The following is a 20609-nucleotide window of genomic DNA, read 5'->3' as shown; positions in this document are numbered from 1 at the left end:
TGTGAGCCTAGGTCATATAAAGTAACACAGCTTTTGTTTGGCTCTCTTTTGAGATGTCTGTCCATAGAACTCAGCTAGCAGATTACAGAGAGCCCCAAAGACAGCCTCAGCCAAAAGCCAGCATCAGCCACTGGAATGTAAGTGAGCAAACCACCACCGTGCACAGGCCCTCCCTAGTGCAGAGTGGGGCAGACACAGCTACCTCTGCCACACTCTACCCAAGCCTCGGGATGGTTTGTTATGCAGCAACACGTAATTGGAACAGATTTTAGGGTCTGGAAGTTGGGTGCTACTGTAACAAAAAAACAATATGTATGGGATAAATTTGGGTATTGGGCAGTGGGTAGAAATTGGAAAGACCTTTGAGCCTGAGGGCCCTCAAAGCCGCTATGAGGGAGAACTTTGGGAAAACCAATATTACTGGAAGCTGCAGGAAAGGGGACTTCTATTTAGCAATACTGTTGCTTGAAGTAATGTAAAAAATAGTTAATATACTCAGTGAATTGGGTGAGCCAGTAAAAGGAGACTTCCAGTATAGAAGATGCCTCCTGGCTTCTTAGTTGCCGAGGGTAAAATGTGAGAAGAGATAAGAAAGAACTGTATCATATAAAGGAGTCAAGACTGGCGGGATCAAAAATAAAACATTTCTCATTCTCAGCAAATGATGCTAAAATTTAGAAATGGCTTCTGAACAGTGATCAAATTCAGGGCAATGTCAGGAAAACATGGTCTAACGATAAAGCCACAGGCATCACTATAAAACCCTTTGTTAAAATCTTAGATTTATTTTTTTCAAAGATTTATTTTTAAGTAATCTTTACAACAAATGTGGGGCTCAAATTCACAATCCTGAGATCAAGAATTACAGTCTACCAACTGCGCCTGTCAGGCACCCCAAGATCTTAGAAAGATTTAAAATGGTACCTCAGAGAGCCTATAAACAGATAACAGGAATTCTAAAAACTTCTGGGTGTGGTCTCACAGCCTTGCACAGGGAGCTCAATGTAGAGTAGGACTTAAGTTCCCAAACAGTGCCTTACGGCATCCTGAGACAGCTATCTCTCAGCGACCATGTGAACTGTAGTTCACAGTTTTGACCCTAGACTACTGCATTCCTTTTGATGACATCATATTTTTGTGAATGGTTCTGGCAGTTGCCATGATAAAAAAGCAAGTCCCCTCAGAAATCAATATGAAACAGGAAATGAGAGTGGCAGTATCCACCCTGATTCCAAGGCTATATCATAAAAATACAAACTCCTTTGGCTCGCTTTCTTTTGGTCCACTAGCCTCTGGAGCCCCACTGCCATGTACTGAGAAAGCCCAGGCCACACAGAGGCCACATGTAGGTGTTTCTGGTAACAGTCCCGACTAAGGTCTTAGCTAACAGCCAGCTGCAACCCTCAAAGCTATGAATGAGCAAACCCTCAGATGATTCCAGCCATTGGACTTCTAAGTCTTCAGAATGAGGACAGAATAGAGCAGAATTAGCCTTCTCCACTGTGTTCTGTCCAAAATAACCCATAGAATCCATGAGCATAAAAAATCGTTGTTTTATGCCACTAAGTCTTACAGTAACTGTCATGTAGCCACACTAACTGTATCAATGGCCATTCAATGTATAATAAAAATTTAAAAAAAACTAAAAGCAGGGCATACATGGAGCCACCACAGTCCTAAAGCAAAGGTGATGATCAACCCAAATCTGTGCATCTGGGTTCCCTTAAAAAAAAAAAGGTGGGGTGGGGAAAAAAATCATTAAAAGATACATTTATAAAAAAATTTTTATTAAGTAAAGTCTATGCCCAGTGTGGGGCTCAAACTTATGACACCAAGATTAAGTGTTGCATGCTCCACTGACTGAGCCAGCCAAGTGCTCCTAAAAGATACATTAAAAGGAAAAAAAAAAAAAAGGATTTGGGCACCTCGGTGGCTCAATGGTTGAGCATCTCTGCCTATGTCTCTGCTTCTCTTTGTCTCTTGTGTATAAATAAATAAAACCTTTTTAAAAAAAGATTTATTTATTTGAGAGACAAAGTGAGAAAGTGTGTGTGTGTAGGAAGAATAAAAAGAGAGGGACAAGCAGACTCCATGCTGAGTGCAGAGACCATCGTGGGGCTGGATCTCAGGACCACTATATCATGGCCTGAGTTGAAACCAAAAGTCTGACACTCCACCAACTGTGCCATCCAGGAAACCCTAAAAGATACATTTTTAAAAGAAACATATCTCATTCACCAATCTTTTCATGCGAGGCCAAAGCCCTTCTTTGAGTAGAAGTTCCAACAAACATCTTTTATATATACACTGCACCCATACTCCATCCTTCAAGAGTTCCAATTTTGGTTTCTTTAAAGTGGAAACACAGACCAAGAACTTAAAAATGTTTAACAAAGAATTCTGAGTACAGAATTTTCTTACATTTTTCTGCTTATCTCTTCATACCTAATTGGAAAGGAATTTTTATTATTTTTAAAGATTTTATTTATTTATTCATGAGACACACAGAGAGATGCAGAAACACAGATAGAGGGAGAAGCAGGCTCCCTGCAGGGACCTCGATGCGGGACTTGATCCCTGGACCGAGCCGAAGGTAGATGCTCAACCACTGAGTCATCCAGGCGTCCCTGGAAAGGAATTTTTTAAATTTCCTTTTCTGAGTCTTTGCAAAACATTCAATTCATTTTACATAATTAAATTACATAATTATAATAAAAACCACATTGAGTCACAAACAGGTCTGGAAGCTTAAAATAAAACTCTTGATAAGTATTTATATATGTGTTTTTATCATTTAATTCTACATACTTTTATATTATGTTTTTGTTTTATTTGCACCTGGCTGGATCAGTCAGAAGAACATCTGACTCTTGATCTCAGGGCTGTGGGTTTGAGCCCCACACTGTAAAGATTACGTAAAAATAAATAAATAAATAGAGGAGGAGGTACCTATGGATGGGTACTCACTATGTGAATTAGCTTATTCTCTACCACTCAATTATGCTTTCCAGAGGTAATTTTGATACAATGTGATACAATATAGAAACCAAGAAGCTTCACAAAAATATTAAGTCATTCTGAAAAAGAGCAATCTACATTATCTGTTGATTCTGCTAAGAGAAGTCACAGATGGAACGCCTGGGTGGCTCAGCGGTTGAGTGTCTGCCTTCCGGCTCAGGGCATGATCCTGTGGAGTCCCACATTGGGCTCCCAGCAGGGAGACTGCTTCTCCCTCTGCCTGTGTCTCTGCCCTCTCTGTGTCTCTCATGAATAAATAAATAAAATCTTAATAAAAACCCAACTAAACACTGTCATTTAAACTACAACACAGTACTGAAATATTATTGATTGCACTTAGAATTGGCAAAATGTAATACTCTTTTGACAAGCACAAGTAATTACAATATTTTGAGGAAACCACATAAGCTGAGAGCACTGATAATTACTGGTCAAAGGAAGTCATATAAAACAGTTGTAACCAATATGGTTAAATCCTAGGTGGACTTTTTAAAATGGAAATTTCAAATAAACAAGTCCTTCAGAGACACAACACTACCTTCAAATCAGGATATAAATGATTTGATAATTAACAGTTTAAAGAGGCAATTAAATGGCAGTTAATTATACTGATGACTATGTAAGAAAGCATGTGGAATTCTTAATTAGATCATGACTCTTTTCCGCTCTAGATTGCAGATGTCCCCTTCCAATTTATTTACTTATTTAAAAGAATTTTTTTTCTCCCCCCGCCCCCGCCTTTTTAAGTAGTCTCCATGCCCAATGTGGAGCCCAACATGGGGCTTGAACTCACAACCCCAAGATCAAGAGTTGCATGCTCTGCCCACTGAACCAGTCAGGCACCTCTACCCTTCCTATTTTGATACAGGGGGTAACAGTATCTCTCAAGTAAGTGTTAGAGTATCTTTGTGTTTACAGACTGATAGTCTTCATGCAGCATCTCCAGGTCCTCTAACTTCATTTTTTTTTTCCTAAAAGAAAAAAGAGTTTCAAAAATTACTGAATTGAAATTCAATTCATTTTACCTCTTCTTTGGGGCATCTCCTGGAGCTTTTTGAAGCTTGTTGATTGTAGCTTCCACACTTTTAAGTTGTCTTGTGCTGGACGGCTTGGTTGTTTGTACATTTACTGTGCTTAATTCAATTTTCATGCCTTTAATAATACCTAACAAATCTTTTTTGGTATTCTCCTTTACACTCTCTTGGCTCTCTGTTTCCTTGGAAATCTCATGCATTGAAGCAGGCTGCTCATCTTTCTTGCTACAAATTGTGTTGTTAGTGCCAAAATATCTTTGGACATTATTTTTTGTCCTAGAAAGAAGCATTAAAGGAAAAAAAATGAAAAATACAATGCAAAATAATAAGGCAAGGATTCAAAACACTGCTACTATGTGTTTTAAAAATTTTCCAATTCACACCCTTCCTTTTTATCATTATTGTCCGCAACTATAATAATGACAGCAATGTAACATTTACTGAATATGTACTATGTGCCAGGTCTAGTGCAACATATTTACATACATTTCCTCAAACCCACATCAATTCCATAAGGTAAGTATTATCCTCACTGTGTAGATAAGGAAAGTAGAAACCAGAGAAGTGAAGTGACTTACCCAAGGTCATGTAGCTCTGCACTCACTAAGGCCTAAGACATGTTCGTGAGTCACAAATGGGTTACAGGTGTGCTGAGGCTGACTGATCACCTGGTCCTTGAGGTAGCTGGGTGAGGCCTGGGGCTGCTGGTACTTCTATTCACTGCCTCCCTCCATTTATCTCAGGGTTTAATACAAAGATCATTTTCTCTGCATTCTGTGACATTTAAAAGAGGTCAAAACTTTCTGATCTGCCATCTGAGGTGGAAATGCTACCAAGATACAGATTTTCGTGAAAATCCTTATGGTGAAGACCATCACTCTCCAGAATGAACCCTCAGATACAATAGAAAATGTAAGGGCTGGGGCACCTGGGTGGCTCAGTTGGTTAAACATCTGCCTTCAGTTCAGGCCATGATCTCAGAGTCCTGGGATCCAGCCCCCTTGGGCTCCCTGCTTCTTCCTCTCCCTCTGTTTCTCCCCCAGCTCATGCCACACACACACACACACACTCTCTCTCTCTCTCTCTCTCTCTCAAATAAATAAATAAATCTTCTTTAAAAAAAAAAAAAAGTGAGAGAAAATGTAAAGGCCAAGATCCAGGATAAGGAAGGAATTCCTCCTGATGAGCAGAGACTGATCTTTGCTGGCAAGCAACTGGAATATGGACGTACTTTCTCTGACACAACATTCAAAACGAGCCCACTCTTCATCTTGGGTTGAGACTTCATGGTGATGCTAAGAAAAGGAAGAAGTCTTACATCACTCCCAAGAAGAATAAGCATAAGAGAAAGAAGATTTAAGTTAGCTGTCCTAAAATACTATAAGATGGATGAGAATGGCAAAATCAGTCACCTTTGTCAGGAATGCCCTTCAGATGAATGTGGTTCTGGAGTTTTTATGGTTGGCCACTTTGACAGACATTATTGTGACAAATGTTGTCTGACCTATTGCTTCAACAAACTGGAAAGGAATTGTTCATAGGTTGATAAAAGATATGAACTAACATTAAAAAAAGTTGCAAAACCATTAATAAATTTCAATTTATTATGTTCAAACCCCAAACTGACTGCCAAATCCTTGCTCTTTTTTTCTTTTAAGATTTTATTATTTATTTGACAGAGAGAGAGAGAGAGAGAGCACGCGCGCGCACAAGCAGGGGGAGCGGCAGGCAGAGGGAGAAGAGGCTCCCTGCTGAGCTGGGAGCCCAACGCAACATAGGGTTTGATCCCAGGACTGTGGGATCATGACCTGAGTTGAAGGCAGACACTTAGCCACCTGAACCACCTGGGTGCCCCACAAGTCTTTGCTCTTAACATGATATAATAATACCTCATTAAAGAGTATAAAAGTAAAGAAATTTCTATTCATAAAGAAAAATTTCTTTTAAAAAACATGATTGGGTATTACTCTGATCTGATCAACTTTCTCATTGAGCTACATGTCATTTAACAAATCACTATTTGTAAGCTAATCTAAAATGGACCAGTAAAAAGGATATTCAATAGCTACTTTCTGCTTTCTTCATTAGATACATTTGTGAAAAAGAACAACACAAATGATTATACCTATTTCAAATTCATGCAAACTTAGATTTGCCAAACCTAAGTAATTTTATTATTTTTATTAATTTTATTTTGTGGTGTTAAAAATCTTTTGATACTTGATATTGAACTTTTTTTTAAAAAAAGATATATTTATTTATTTAAGAACTAGAGAGAGTGTAAGGATGAGCAGGAGGGAAGAGGGAGAAAGAATCCCAAGCAGACCAGCACTGAGGACGGAACCTCACGTGGGACTCGATCTTACAACCCTGAGATCATGACCTGAGCCCATGTTAAGAGACGTTTAACTGACTGCACCGCCCAGGTGCCCTGATACTGAAGAACTCAAAAAGATAATCAATGTGTTAGATTAAGAAGGTATAACGCATAAAAAGTCATTCATTAAATACAATGAGTATCTACTCTGTGCTGGGCACTATATTACACATTGACAATACATTAGTAAATAAGAATTTGTTGGTCCCTATCTTTCTGAAGTGAACAGGCTAAAGTACTATTTCTCAAACTTCAATATGCGTAAGAATTACCCAGAGGATTTTTTTAAAAAAAACCAACAGGTTCTGTGGTCCTGCCAAGGAATTCTGACTCAGTAGCTTTGAGGAGGAGCTCAACTGTTTGCATTTCTAATAAGTTTCCAAGTAATTCTGATACTGCCCATGAGCGCACCCCATCTGAGAAGTCATGTTATGTACGTCATTTAATCCTTACAATCTTATAGGACAGGTTTTACTACTTCTGTATTATAGAAGAAATTGATGCTCAAAGAGGTTAAATCAGTGGTTTTTAAACTTTAGGGATCATATGAATTATTCAGGGTGCTCATTTATTTAAAATATATTCCTGAGGGGCATTTGGGTGGCTCAGTGGTTTAGTGTCTGCCTTTGGCTCAGGTCATGATCCCAGGATCGAGTCCCACATCAGGCTCTGCACAGGGAGTCTGCTTCTCCCTCTGCCTGTGTATCTGCCTATCTCTGTATGTCTCTCATGAATAAATAAATAAAGTCTTTAAAAATAAATAAAATATATTCCTGAGATTCTTAGTTGCTAGGTTGGAATGTGGCCCAAGGACCTGCATTTTTTTTTTAATTTTTTTTATTTATTTATGATAGTCACAGAGAGAGAGAGAGGCGCAGAGACACAGGCAGAGGGAGAAGCAGGCTCCATGCACCGGGAGCCCGACGTGGGATTCGATCCCGGGTCTCCAGGATCGCGCCCTGGGCCAAAGGCAGGCGCCAAACCGCTGCGCCACCCAGGGATCCCTCAAGGACCTGCATGTAATCAAAATGCCAGGTGATTCTGATACAACTCATCTCAGGACCCTACATCAGACCCCTGGGTTACTTATTATATCAAGTTCTCAAAGCTAGCCAATAGCAGTATCAGACTAGGGACCCTTTAATGAAAGACAAAATGGCTATTTCCAAGAATGCTGAAACAAACTATTTGATCCACTTATAAAAACGTCAGACTTTAACAAGCATCAAATCTGGATTTAACACTCAGAATGGAAAACCAATCGCCTAACTAGTAGCCTTATAATCAGTACACAGGATCTTCTTCATACTGTCATTCAATATATGATACAGTTTGATTTAGGAAAATGCTCTGATTATTATCTCACATGTGAAAGTTAAGTTAGTATTAAAGATATTACAACAAAAGGTAGCAATCAGGAGAATGAATCTCACATATAACCCTCCATCCTTCAATGTCTCCCTCTAGGACTGCTACGGGGCCACAGGATGTAATCTATATTTATTTCAGGAAGATCATGTGTAGGCAGTAAATCCGTAACACTAAAAAAACAAAATTTCAGTCATACCCTCCCATCTGAGCTTGTTTCCACTTAGAGCACCTCCTCAGCACTTCAAATACAGCATATCCAAAACCACATTCCAGAGTTCCCCTCTCCGGCTGCCCACCGTTCACCTTTCTGTACTGAAAGGGCTTCTTACCGTAACAGATACTTGGAATTCTAAAAACTATGACCGGTTTAAAAAGTGTTCTCGAAGCTGCTCCTCAATCTTCCGTTAACACTGGCGGTGCGCCGATCCTCCAGCTCCCCTCCACCCGGTCACCTCCTCCATCCTGTGGCTGCTGACCTGCTTAGAGCTACGCCTACGCACACTGGCCCCAAATGGTTCTGTATGGGCCAGACGCAACGGAGCTAGCTTCCTGTCCCGATGAGGGCTCTCTGGGGAGAAGCAGCAGCACCGAGCAAGGATAGCGACTTGCCCTGTGTGGCTGGCTGCGACCCTGGGGGCCCCCTCGATTTTGTCAGGCTCCTTTTGCAGAAAGGATACGCCGAACGTCCCCTGCGGCGGCCAGTGGTCCCGACCGGCTCACCCGGCGCTACTTGGATAAAGAAAGCGTCGGGTGCTCGCGCAGCATCTCGGCTTTGCGGCGCTGCACCTGGGCGGCGGGCGCGGGGACCGGCGGCCGTGGCGGCGGCACCCGGACGGCGGCTGTCGGGGCGCGAGCCCGAGCGCACACCGGGCGCAGGAGCCAGGCCATCACAGTCTTGGGAAGCGAGACGAACGAGCAAATAAAAAGGAAATAAAGAAGACGCCCTTGGACCTTGGACCTGGACCCTGGACTGAAAGACAGGAGGAGGCGCGGGAGGGGACGCAGCAGCCGCGCACCCGCAGCTCCGGCTCGCGGTATGCCCTTGGGCAAGTCCTTTCACCTCCCCGGGGTCTCCCTCTCCTCAAATTTAAAGCAACCGCCTCTCGGGTGCTCGGGCTGTGACACGGGACCCCGGAAGCCGGAGAGCGCGCACCGAGAGCACCGAGGGGGCCGGGGCTTGCCCGAAGCCGGGCGGGGCCCACAGCGCCGGGCGCCGTACCTGGCCGTCGCGTGCGGAGCACCGAGGAGCACGGTCGCCGCCGCCGGCGCCTCGGAGCCTCCGGAGCAGAGGGGGAAGCGGGCCAGGGGGCGCAGCGGTCGGACGGCGGAGACCCTCGGAAGCATCGCCGCAAGCACAGCGACCCGGCGGCAGCGCGGAGCGGCGCCCAGCAGCGCCCCCGCCCCCACGCCCGCCCTCCGCTCCCGCTTCCGCCCCCAGCCCGGCGCGTTCCTCCCTTCTCGGTCCGACGTGCACCAGGAGTCGGGAACTGAGTTCCGGGCCTGCCGGGGCGGCCCCAGGGGCCCGGGCGGGCGGGACGCGGGGTTCGGCCCCGCCTCGCCGCAGCCGGAGGGCGGAGGGAGCGATCGGCGGGGCCCTGGGGCGGCGGGACTCACGGCCTTCGCCGCGTTCTCGAAACGGCCGGTGGCCACCAAGGTAAAAAGAAAGATCGTCGTAGGACATGCCGCCCGATGGATTAGTATTTCTTTTCAGTCTTGGCTCTTTTTTTTTTTTAAGGTCGGGTCCTTTTTTTTTAATAAAGATTCTATGTATTCGGGAGAGTGACGGAGCCACAGGCCGGGCCCTCAGGCTTGGCGGAGGGGGCGCCGGGCGAACCACCCAACCCCCCGGGCGGCCCGCGCGTCTCTCTGTCTCTCTCTTTTAATTTTTAAGTAAAATGTTCGCTTTTTAAAAGACTTCATTCCTTCATTCATTGGTCTGACAGACATCGCGAGCCAGGGGGCGGGGCCGCAGCGGGCGGGCTCGGGACCCCGGCGTCGGGACGGAGCGGACGCGGGCGCCAAGCAGGCGCCGCTCCCCGGGATCCCGGAAGACGTGCTGGTGTGTCCCGGAGACCGCAGGTGGGCGTGGGCGTGGGCGTGGGCGGGGCGGGGCGCGCGGCGGGGAGGGACGCCCGCCGAGCCCCGCCGCACCAGGGCCGCGCACAGGGCCGCGGCCTCCCCCCGCCGCCCGCGCCGGAGACGCCCGGGTCGGCTCGGTGCCCACGGCCTCTGCGCCTCCGGCCGCGCCCTCCGCCGGGGATCGCCGCCGCCCGCCGGCCCCCGCCCGCCTCTCCCTCCGGGGCTCCGCTCCGGGGCCGCCGGACGCCCTATTCCCCGCCTGCCTGCGGGCAGGGACCTCTGCGTCCAACCAGCGGATGTGAACGGAAGCGATGTGCCCTTAAACATGGGCAGAAATGCCCACAAACCTCTCCTCCTTCCTCTCAGTCGGGATACAGACGGGATGGCAGGAGCTGAAGGAGCTGGGGCCTGGAGAGGGGAGGGTCAGAGGCGCCCAGGAGGCCGCCCTACCCGTCCCGCCACCTCCAGACAGTCACAGAGAAAGCGGGGGCGGGGCGGGGCGGGGCGGGGCCACTCCATCCTGTTTAAATGTATTTTTGAGTTTCCTTGTGACTCGGTGTCTAGACTGAATCTTAACTAAGGCACCCTCTTATGTCAAAATCTTGATTCATTTCCACAGAGCATCACTAGGTGAAATTTCTCTCACATCTACGTGCTCCAATACTTGTTACCTCTCCGACGGAATGTGTTTTCCGTGAAGGAGTGGACTCTGTCCTATCCACTGCCGCAATTCTAGTTCCTAGGGCCATGCCTGTCATACGATAGACGCTCAAAAATATTTTGTGAATAAATTATTTCCAAGCACAAAGGAAAAAAGTAGGTGCAGAGAGTTTATTTAATTCACTCAAGTTCCTGCAGCTAGTCAATGGCAGAGTTAGACTCAAACTCAGAACATTTAACAGATATTCTTGTTCATCCTAGAATAGCTGATGGTTTATGATCTTCCTTATGTGTACAAGTCATGTGTGGACACCTCCTAATACACATTACTGAGTAGCCCAGAAGATCTGAATCTGAGACTTTAACAAGCACCCAGGTGATTATGGTGCAGGTGGTCTTCAGACAAAACTTTGAGAAACACTGCAATGATGATTTGGCTTATTTAGCTATTCATGGCTCTGTATCCTCTTAGAACACACATAAAGAAAAAGTGTTATAATTGTGGAGGCCGAGAAAAATTAAGGCCATTCCACCTCAAGTTTAGCGTTAGCACAAGTATAGCCATCTCAGGCCCCTGGGAATAAGAGCTGAACTTTACAGGAAAAACCACAGAACACCCTTGACAGAGAGTCCCATATCAGAATGAGAACAGAGCTTAATGCCCTTGAGAGAAAGTCCCATATCAGAATAAAAACAGAGCTCAGAACGCCCTTGACAGAGACAGAAAGTCCCATATTGGAATGAAAACAGAGCTAAAGGGATCCCTGGGTGGCGCAGCGGTTTGGCGCCTGCCTTCGGCCCAGGGCGCGATCCTGGGGACCCGGGATCGAAACCCACGTCGGGCTCCCGGTGCATGGAGCCTGCTTCTCCCTCTGCCTGTGTCTCTGCCTCTCTCTCTCTCTATCTGTGACTATCATAAAAAAAAAAAAAGAAGAAGAAGAAAACAGAGCTAAAGAAATTCCTCCACCTCTTCTAAAAATCCCCTAGACCAGCCCATAAAAACCCACCTGTAACCCCCCTTGGGGTCCAAGTCCCTGCCTGCTCCACTGTGTCGGGTATACTTGGACCCAAGCTTGAGCTTGTTAATAAACCCTCGTGTACTTGCATCGGTGTCGGCTCCTCAGTGGTTTCTCGGATTCGCAATCTTGGGCACAACAATAATTGATACAATAGTAAAAGTAATAATCAGACTATTACTCTGGATGGACATTTAAGTCACTAGGCTCAGTGAACAGAGCCAGACCTAAGAGACCATACACTGTATGATTCCGCTTACATAACAGTGTGAAAAAGATAAAGCTATAGGGACAGAAGTCAGCTCAAAAGTTACCAGGAGGGATCCCTGGGTGGCTCAGCAGTTTGGCGCCTGCCTTTGGCCCAGGGCGTGATCCTGGAGACCCGGGATCAGATCCCACGTCGGGTTCCCTGCATGGAGCCTGCTTCTCCCTCTGCCTGTGCCTCTGCCTTTCTCTCTCTCTCTCTCTCTCTCTCTCTCTCTCTCTCTGTCTCTCATGAATACATAAATAAAACCATTAAAAAAAAAAAGATTGTATTCATTCATGAGAGACACTGAAAGAGAGGCAGAGACACAGGCAGAGGAAGAAGCAGGCTCCCTGCAAGGAGCTGGACTCAGCACTTCATCCCAGGACCCTGGGATCACAACCCAAGCCGAAGGCAGACGCACAACCACTGAACCACCCAGGCTTCCCGTAAGGGAACTTTTTGAATTTATTGAAATACTCTATATCTTGGCTCTGGTGGGGATCATGGCCTTTCACACTTCCCAAAACTCACAGGCTTGTACACCTAAAATGCATGAATTTTATTGTATATAAATGATAGCAAACCTGACTTCAACAAAACAGATAACTAAAGCAGTTAGAAATTTGCAATTTAAAAAAAAAAAAGAAATTTGCAATTAAACCACAGAGAATTTCAATATATCCTAAGAAAAGAAAAACCTGTCTTTTTAAAAAACATAATTTGTGCAATTGTCTAGAGCAATCTCATAAAAATACTTTTATGAGAACAACAAAAATGTAGCCTGAAAATAGAAAATGTTTTCCCTCCTTCTTCTATTTTGGCATGGACTTGCTAGTCATTTTCTTCTCAGTGCCCCCTTGAAATACACTTTCTAGAATAATGTGCCTTTGGCAGGAGGCAACAAATCAACTGAAATAGATCCTGATATACATCAGTGACTTTGTCCTAAATATCTCATGAAATTCTGCACTAATTAACTTGACAAGCCTTCCATGAACAGAAAAAACAAAATCATTCTATATTCCAGTTATCAATTGGTGCATAACAGATTACCCCAAAACTTAGTGGCATAAAACAATTTATTCTCTCTCACAGTTGTGTGGTTCACTGGGCTCGGCTGGGCTATTGCTACTTGGGGTCTGTCATGTGGTTGCAGTCAGATAGCAGCTAGGCTGGATTGGATGTCCCAGATATTTTTTTCATTCACATATCTAATGGTGCAGCTGGGATGGCTAGAAGAAACAGGACCTGGCTGGTAATTCTCTCTCTCTCTCTCTTTCTCGGTTGCTCTCTCTCTCCACATGGCCTCTGAAGGGTAGCAGAATATGCCACCCTAAAATATACCACTTTGATAATAAAGATCATTTTGAGCTATGGATATTTAACAACGAAATACAAGTCGAGCTCTCTGCCCTCCCCCTATTTGCCTAAAAGCAGAACATAAATTTATGAAGGTGTTCCTTCTCCATTCTCTACCAGCACTGGATGCAACTCTAGATCCTTGTCATCCCGGAGATGGCACTAAAGGAATCTACATACCCAACTTTACTAACTAGTCCTTATTTTACATTAGTTCCCCCATATATTTGCCTTTTTGTGACTTGCTCCCTTGGAAACTGAAAATCCTTTGCCTGAAAATCACTTCCCTGAAAATTTACCGCTATTTCGTTAAGATGATATATAAGCCAAAATTCTAACCACTCCTTTATTTATTTATTTATTTATTTATTTATTTATTTATTTATTTATTTATTTATGAGAGACACACAGAGAGAGGCAGAGACACAGGCAGAAAGAGAAGCAGGCTCCCTATAGAGATCCCAATGAGGGACTTGATCTCAGGACCCTGGGACCATGACCTGAGCCAAAGGCAGATGCTCAACTACTGAGCCACCCAGGTGCCCCAACCACTCCTTTAAATTACTCATTTCTGAGTGCTCTCATGTGTCTGTGTGGTGTATGTGTTCATAAACTTCTATTTGTTTTTCTCTTGTTAACCTGTCTTTTGTCAGTCTAATTTACAGGCTCTTGGCCATTGAACCTAAGATGGATAGAGAGAGGGAAAATAGATCTTTTTCCTCTCCTATACCTGTCTACCTGGTTAGCTTAGCTTCCTCATAGTGTGGCATCTTAGAGTATTTGAATTTCTTACGCAGAAACTAGCTTGCCTTGTGGTGAGTGTTCCATGAGGTGCAGGCTAAAGCTGCACAACTTTTTAGGACCCAGCACTGAAAATCACATAGTATCACTCCATGGTACTCCATTGGTAAAAAATGAGCCAGAAGACCAGCCAAAAGGAAGGGAACTATCTATACCTCTCAAGGAATACTAGGGGGAGTGGCTCATTGGGACCACCTTTGGAGACTTGCTACCACCTCCCAGAAAACTTTAAATTAAGTCCATTCACTTTATTAGCCACTCTGCTATATTGTTTTGTCTTTTTTAATTTCCAACCATCTTGATGATCTTTTAAGTACTTCATATTTCAGTTTATATAAACTATTACAAAGAACTATCACATACACTATTTAATTTGATCATTGTGGTAATAGTTGAGGTAGGCAGGGTAATAATTTTTATTCCCCAATGTACTAATAAGAAAAATGAGCCTCAGAGAAGTTAGCTGAGTCACCTAAAGTCAATGACTAGTAAGTACCAGCCCACAGCCTACTGACTTTTAACCAGAGCTTTTCACTGGCTCTCATGCCTGCTCAATTGTATATTTGGGTTCCATTGGCATCATTCCAGCCTGAATGTTGAAGTTCACTTGACAACATCCAAGTGCTGGTTTTGGCAAATCATGCTTCTGAGATTAGTATGGTAAGACAAATTAAGAAAAAGCAAAGAAACTTTTAGAGAGCTATCCACTAGAGAGATTTTATTTTATTTTATTTTTTTAAAGATTTTATTTATTTATTTATTCATGAGAGACAAAGAGAGAGAGAGAGAGAGAGAGAGGCAGAGACATAGGCAGAGGGAGAAGCAGGCTCCATGCACGAAGCCCAGTGTGGGACTCGATCCTGGGACTCTGGGATCATGCCCTAGCCAAAGGCAGATGCTCAACTGCTGAGCCACTCAGGCATCCCCACTAGAGAGATTTTATTTTATTTCATTTATTTTTTTTCCCACTAGAGAGATTCTAATGAGAATCTATTTCAGATGAAGATTATAGGTGTTGATTGTACTATTTTTTAAAAAGGGCTTCTTCAAACTGATTTTGATTTTGTAAAATATGAGATAATCCTTTTGAATAGAGTAGTAATAAATTTTCCTTTATGCACTAATGCTAGAGTTGATGCCGAGGTAACCTAAAATACTACATAGACAAGTCATGAATGTTCAAAGGATCATGAAAAAGATATTCTACGTTTTCAGGTCTAAATATTTATTTTATTTTATTTTATTTTATTTTTAAAAAGATTTTATTTATTTATTCATAGACACAGAGAGAGAGGCAGAGACACAGGCAGAGGGAGAAGCAGGCTCCATGCAGGGAGCCCCACGTGGGACTCAATCCGGGGTCTCCAGGATCACACCCCGGGCTGCAGGCGGCTCCAAACCGATGCGCCACCGGGGCTGCCCTAAATATTTATTTTAAAAATCTATTTATTGATAGAGAGCAAGAGAGCAGTGGGAGGGTCAGAGGGAGAGGGAAGAGGGAGCAATCTCTCCATTGAGTGGGGGAGCCTGAAACAGGGCTCAGTCCCAGTATCCTGAATCAAAGAGTCTGATGCTTAACTGACTGAGCGGTTCAGGCGCCCCAGGTCTCAAATATTTATATTGATGACATTGTTTAGTGTTGGTTCACAATGCCAAGCAAATGTTGAAGTTAACAAAAAAAAGAAGGATATGCTGCTACATGTTAGAGAGTTAACTTGAAGGGTCTCCTTACCTCCTTACCTCCTCAGTCGGTTCCCAGACTGTCCCCTTTCTACTTCCTTATCTCCTTACCTCCCCTAGTAAGGGGGTAGCAAGGGAACAGTCTGGGGACAGACTGAGACAGGGCCCAGTACTCTAAGCAGACAAAACTATTTGAAGTATGCCATGTGACATAGACCACCCACAAAATTCACATAACTAAAGAAAAATAAACTCTAATATATGTTTTTAAAATTATAATTTTTCTAAAAAATTGAAAGCAAAGAAATAAAGAATAAAGCAATCACACTAGAACTCTATAGTTCAGTGTTACTTGGCAGAGCATAGGACTCCTGATCTGGGGGTTTTAAGTTTGAGCCCCACACTGAGTGTTGAGATTACTTAAAAATAAAATCTTTTTTTTTTTTTAAGATTTTATTTATTTATTCATGAGAGACACAGAATGAGAGAGAGAGAGGCAGAGACACAGGCAGAGGGAGAAGCAGGCTCCATGCAGGGAGCCCGATGTGGGACTCGATCCTGGGTCTCCAGGATCATGCCCTGGGCCAAAGGCAGGCATCAAACCACCGAGCCACCCAGGGATCCATTTAAAAATAAAATCTTAAAAAAAAACAACTCTATGACTCAGGTATAATAGACATAGCAGAATGTGGTTGCTCTGGGATGGGCAGAGTAAAGGACAGTACTTTGCCCAAGGAACCTTGGGAAAATTTTCTTACCATCTTTGGATCTCAGATGCCTTATCTGTGGAAAAGAAATCATAATATCACCTACCCTCAAGGTGGCTGTGAGGATTAAGTGGATTAAAATGTGTATAAGTGCTTAAAACAGTGCCTACCACACAGTAAGCACTATATAAGCCTTTGCTACTTTTAGAGCAAAAATTGAATATTAATATCCTTTGAAAGTTTAAAAATCACAGAAGCTGTACAGAAGACAATTTTGTTTTGTAATAAATCTTCTATGTTTAAAGATTTTTTTTTTTTAATTTTTATTTATTTATGATAGTTACACAGAGAGAGAGAGAGAGGCAGAGACACAGGCAGAGGAAGAAGCAGGCTCCATGCGCCGGGAGCCCGATGTGGGATTCGATCCCGGGTCTCCAGGATCGCGCCCTGGGCCAAAGGCAGGCGCCAAACCGCTGCGCCACCCAGGGATCCCTCTTCTATGTTTAAATAATTGTAGACGTACAGTAAAGTTGCAAAAACAGTACAAATAATTTCCTTATATCCTTAACCCATACTACCCAAATGTTAACATTTCATCACATTTGTTTTTATTATTTTCATTCTCTTACCCATTATTTTTTCATGAAACACTTAAACTAGAGCTACAGAGATGATTCCCTTTACCTCTAAATGATTTGGGGTGTGTTTCCTTTATTTTTATTATTTTTTTATTATTTTTTTGTTTCCTTTATTTTTAAAAAAATTTTTAAACGATTTTATTTATTTATTAATGAGAGACACACACAGAGAGAGGCAGAAACACAGGCAGAGGGAGAAGCAGGCTCCATGCAGGGAGCCACATGTGGGACTCGATCCCAGGTCTCCAGGATCAGCCCTGGGCTGAAGGCAGCGTTAAACCGCTGAGCCAACCCAAGGCACCCGGTGTGTTTGCTTTAAAAGGGCATTCTCGGGATGCCTGGGTGGCTCAGCTGTTGAGGGCGTGATCCTGGGGTCCCGGAATCGAGTCCCACATTGGGCTCCCTCAGGGAACCTCGTTCTCCCTCTGCCTATGTCTCTGCCTCTCTCTCTCATGAGTAAATAAATAAAATCTTAAAAAAAAAGAGAGCATTTTCTTACCTAAGTACAGTAAAATTATAAAATTAAGAAATAACATCAATACAGTACTACAACTAAATCTACAGACCTTATTCAAATTCCACCAACTGGGGATCCCTGGGTGGCTCAGTGGTTTGATGCCTGCCTTTGACCCAGGGCATGACCCTGGAGTCCCGGATCGAGTCCCCACATTGGGCTCCGTGTATGGAGCCTGCTTCTCCCTCTGCTCCCCCGCCCCACCGTGTCACTTACGAATAAATAATAAAATAAAATATTTAAAAAACAAAAAACAACAACAACAAAAAACAAATTCCACCAACTGTCACAGTGATGTCCTTTATCGCAAAAGCAGAAGAAACTCTTTTCCGCATCCAGGACCTGATCAGAGATTACAGTTTGCATTTAACTCCATGCCTCTTCATCTATTTTGACTCAGTCCATCTTTGTCCTTCATGACCTTGACTTTTTTTAAAACTTGAAGTAGAGTTGACACACAATGTTACATTAGTTTCAGGTATTTGACCTTGAGGTTTTTGAAGAGTTCAGGCCAGTTATTTTGTAGCACACTCCCAATTTTTTTTCTTGTTTCCTAGTGATTAGATTGAAGTTATTAGTTTTTTAGCAGAACTACAGAAATGAAATTATAATCTTAACTGTGCTGTATATCAAGAGGCATTGGTATTTATCTCTTCCATTACTAGAGGTATTCAAAATGAATAGTAGCTAGATTAAGAGGTACATAGGGCAAGGTCTAGAAGGGTTGTGGGCATAGGAGCTTCTGTCCCATTGACCTGGGGTGTACCCATTCTCCTGGCACATAGATGTGTTTGACAGGTTTGAAGCTCCTGCAGAAAACCACTTTGGTTGAGGATGTTGAACTATCTAGAAGGCTAGTAAACACTGTCCTTTATAAGGATGTCTTCTGATTTCAAACATAGCACTTCTAGAGAACACTGAAGCCACTTTTTTCAGCAATTACCACTTCTGGATCTAACAGTGAACTTTCATCAGTCAGCTCTTACTAGATAGTCCAGGAAGAGTGTATCGTTATTATTGTTAAGAACGTTTTTAAAGATTTATTTATTTATTTGAGAGAGAAAGAGCACACACAGAGGGATAGAGGGAGAAGAGAGGCAGACTCCCCAACGAAGGTGGAGCCTGACGCAGGGCTTGATCCCAGGACCCTGAGATCAAGACCTGAGCTGAAATCAAGAGTTGAATCCTCAACCAACTGAACCACCAAGGCATGCCCATAGATTTTATATTTTATCTTTAGGGCTGGTAGACATTACTAAATACTTAGAATCTTGATTTCATATGTAAGTAAAAGGTTATCTTACGTGCAAAATAATCCCTTCTCTAAAAATCAACTCTAAAAAATAAATATAAATAAATAAATAAATATCAACTCTAAATGAACTTTCAATACTTTGTGTAAATGAGTGCATAAAATTTTTTTCCAGCAAAACTGGGAGGTATCATATATATCCCTGCAATATGATAATTAATTAGTGATAATGGAGTGCCTGGGTGGCTCAGTTGGTAGTGTCTGACTCTTTTTTTTTTTTAAGATTTTATTTATTTATTCATAGACACAGAGAGAGAGGCAGAGACACAGGCAGAGAGAAAAGGAGGCTCCCTGCGGGGAGCCCCGTGTGGGTCTTTATCCCAGGATCCTGGATCCCCACCTGAGCCAAAGGCAGATGCTCAACCACTGAGCCACCCAGGTGCACCAAAAATTTGATTTTTAAAAGAAGATCTTTAAATTTCAAAAAGCAAAGACTGTACCTCCAGATGAGATTATTTGTTTTTGCTTTCCTGGCCCTCTCAAATTATGCCCTGGGGAAACTGCTCCTCTAAGAGTTAATTCGATTTGCCCCTGGGGTGTATTTGTAAGGCTCAAGTGCCCTCTGGAGGCAGAAACAATCTCATGTCACATAAAACATTTATACCATAGTGTGTGTGGGGGAGGCGGTATGTGGTGCTCCTGTTTGTGTTGGTATATATGTGTGGGAGTCTGGGGGGTTGGGGAGTGTATGTGTGTAGTATGTGGTATGTAATATGTGTATGGAGTGTGTGTATGTAGTATGTAGCATGTGTGTGGTGCTATATATATGTAGCATGTGGTCTCTGTGTGAGTATGTAGTATGTAGGGTCTCTGTGTGTGGCATGTGTGGCGTGTGTGGCGTGGTGTGTATGTATGTGGTATGTAGGGTCTGTGTTTGGTGTGTGTGTATGTGGTATATAGGGTCTGTATGTGGTGCGTGTGTGTGTGTGTGGTATGCAGGATCTGTATGTGGTATGTGTGTGTGCATATGGTATGGAGGGTCTGTATGTCCATCATGTGTGTGTGTAGTGTGTGTGTGCATGTGGTATGGAGGATCTGTATGTGTGGTGTGGTGTGCGGTATGTGTGTGTGCATGTGCATCCTTACTAATAGACTACAAACGATTGGAACCTGAGCTGGGGGTTCCCTCATTCCTCTGCCACCCCTATTCTAGATCCCAGTCCAAGTCACCATTGTCCTGAGCTTTGACTATTTCAGTGGTCAACTAACTGGACCCCTTCCCGTCATTCCCATTCTCTTGCAATTTCTTCCCACCACTAAAGCTATCAGTAATTTAATTCAGACCATCTTTTTCACCTGCTTAAAATCCTGAACTGGCTCCCCATTGCACTTTGAATTTTTTCCCCCAGAGGGTAAGATTTCCTTTTATTGTTTCATCAATCTCACAGATAAACCCAACACAGCCAGAAACATTGAGCTGCTAAACCACAGCCCAGAGGCCTGGCAACAGAAGAAGAGAGGAATCCAGTCTGTCTCCAGGTCCCCAGCCTGGAAAGCTAATTCTATTATACAAAAGCGAGGGCAGCAAACAAAGCAATCTACTCTATAGACTTGCTGAGCTGAGGAATAGAAAAGCTTTCCAGGTAGGTTTTGTGCGGTGCCAGAAAATGGGCTTAAATGCCCTACATGTCCAGCGGCTCCCACCTCCATCCCCCCACCTCCCCTCCCCTTGCTCCCTGCAGTTCCAGCAACTTGGGTCTGCTTTCTGTTCTTCCCAGACACAACACAGCTTTGCTCTAGGACTTTCAGCTTTGGCATGGAAAATCTTCTTTCCTGGAATATTCGTCTCAAAGATT

General features: G+C 43.6%; 1 protein-coding gene across 6 annotated transcripts in view; it reads right to left on the bottom strand.

Moving 5' to 3' along the window:
- MRPS31 (mitochondrial ribosomal protein S31) overlaps positions 1-10368 on the bottom strand; it is a 35157-nt gene extending 24789 nt beyond the window's left edge. For 3 of the 6 annotated variants that reach the window (XM_072797255.1, XM_072797256.1, XM_072797257.1), the window contains exons 1-2: positions 9020-9253; positions 4044-4328 (exon numbers count right to left, since the gene is read on the bottom strand). In XM_072797255.1, the coding sequence (XP_072653356.1) occupies positions 4044-4328; positions 9020-9144 (410 nt within the window). In that variant the 5' untranslated portion in view covers positions 9145-9253. Of the gene's footprint in view, positions 1-4043; positions 4329-4630; positions 5348-5464; positions 5568-8129; positions 8375-9019; positions 9254-10226 lie in introns of those variants that run through there. The other 3 variants (XM_072797258.1, XM_072797260.1, XM_072797259.1) reach the window with 3 other exon arrangements.
- Between the last annotated feature and the right edge of the window lie 10241 nt (positions 10369-20609).

The sequence above is a fragment of the Canis lupus genome, chromosome 24 (genome assembly GCF_048164855.1).
Source record: "Canis lupus baileyi chromosome 24, mCanLup2.hap1, whole genome shotgun sequence".
NCBI lineage: Eukaryota > Metazoa > Chordata > Mammalia > Carnivora > Canidae > Canis > Canis lupus.
This window is presented reverse-complemented; position numbering and strand designations above follow the sequence as displayed.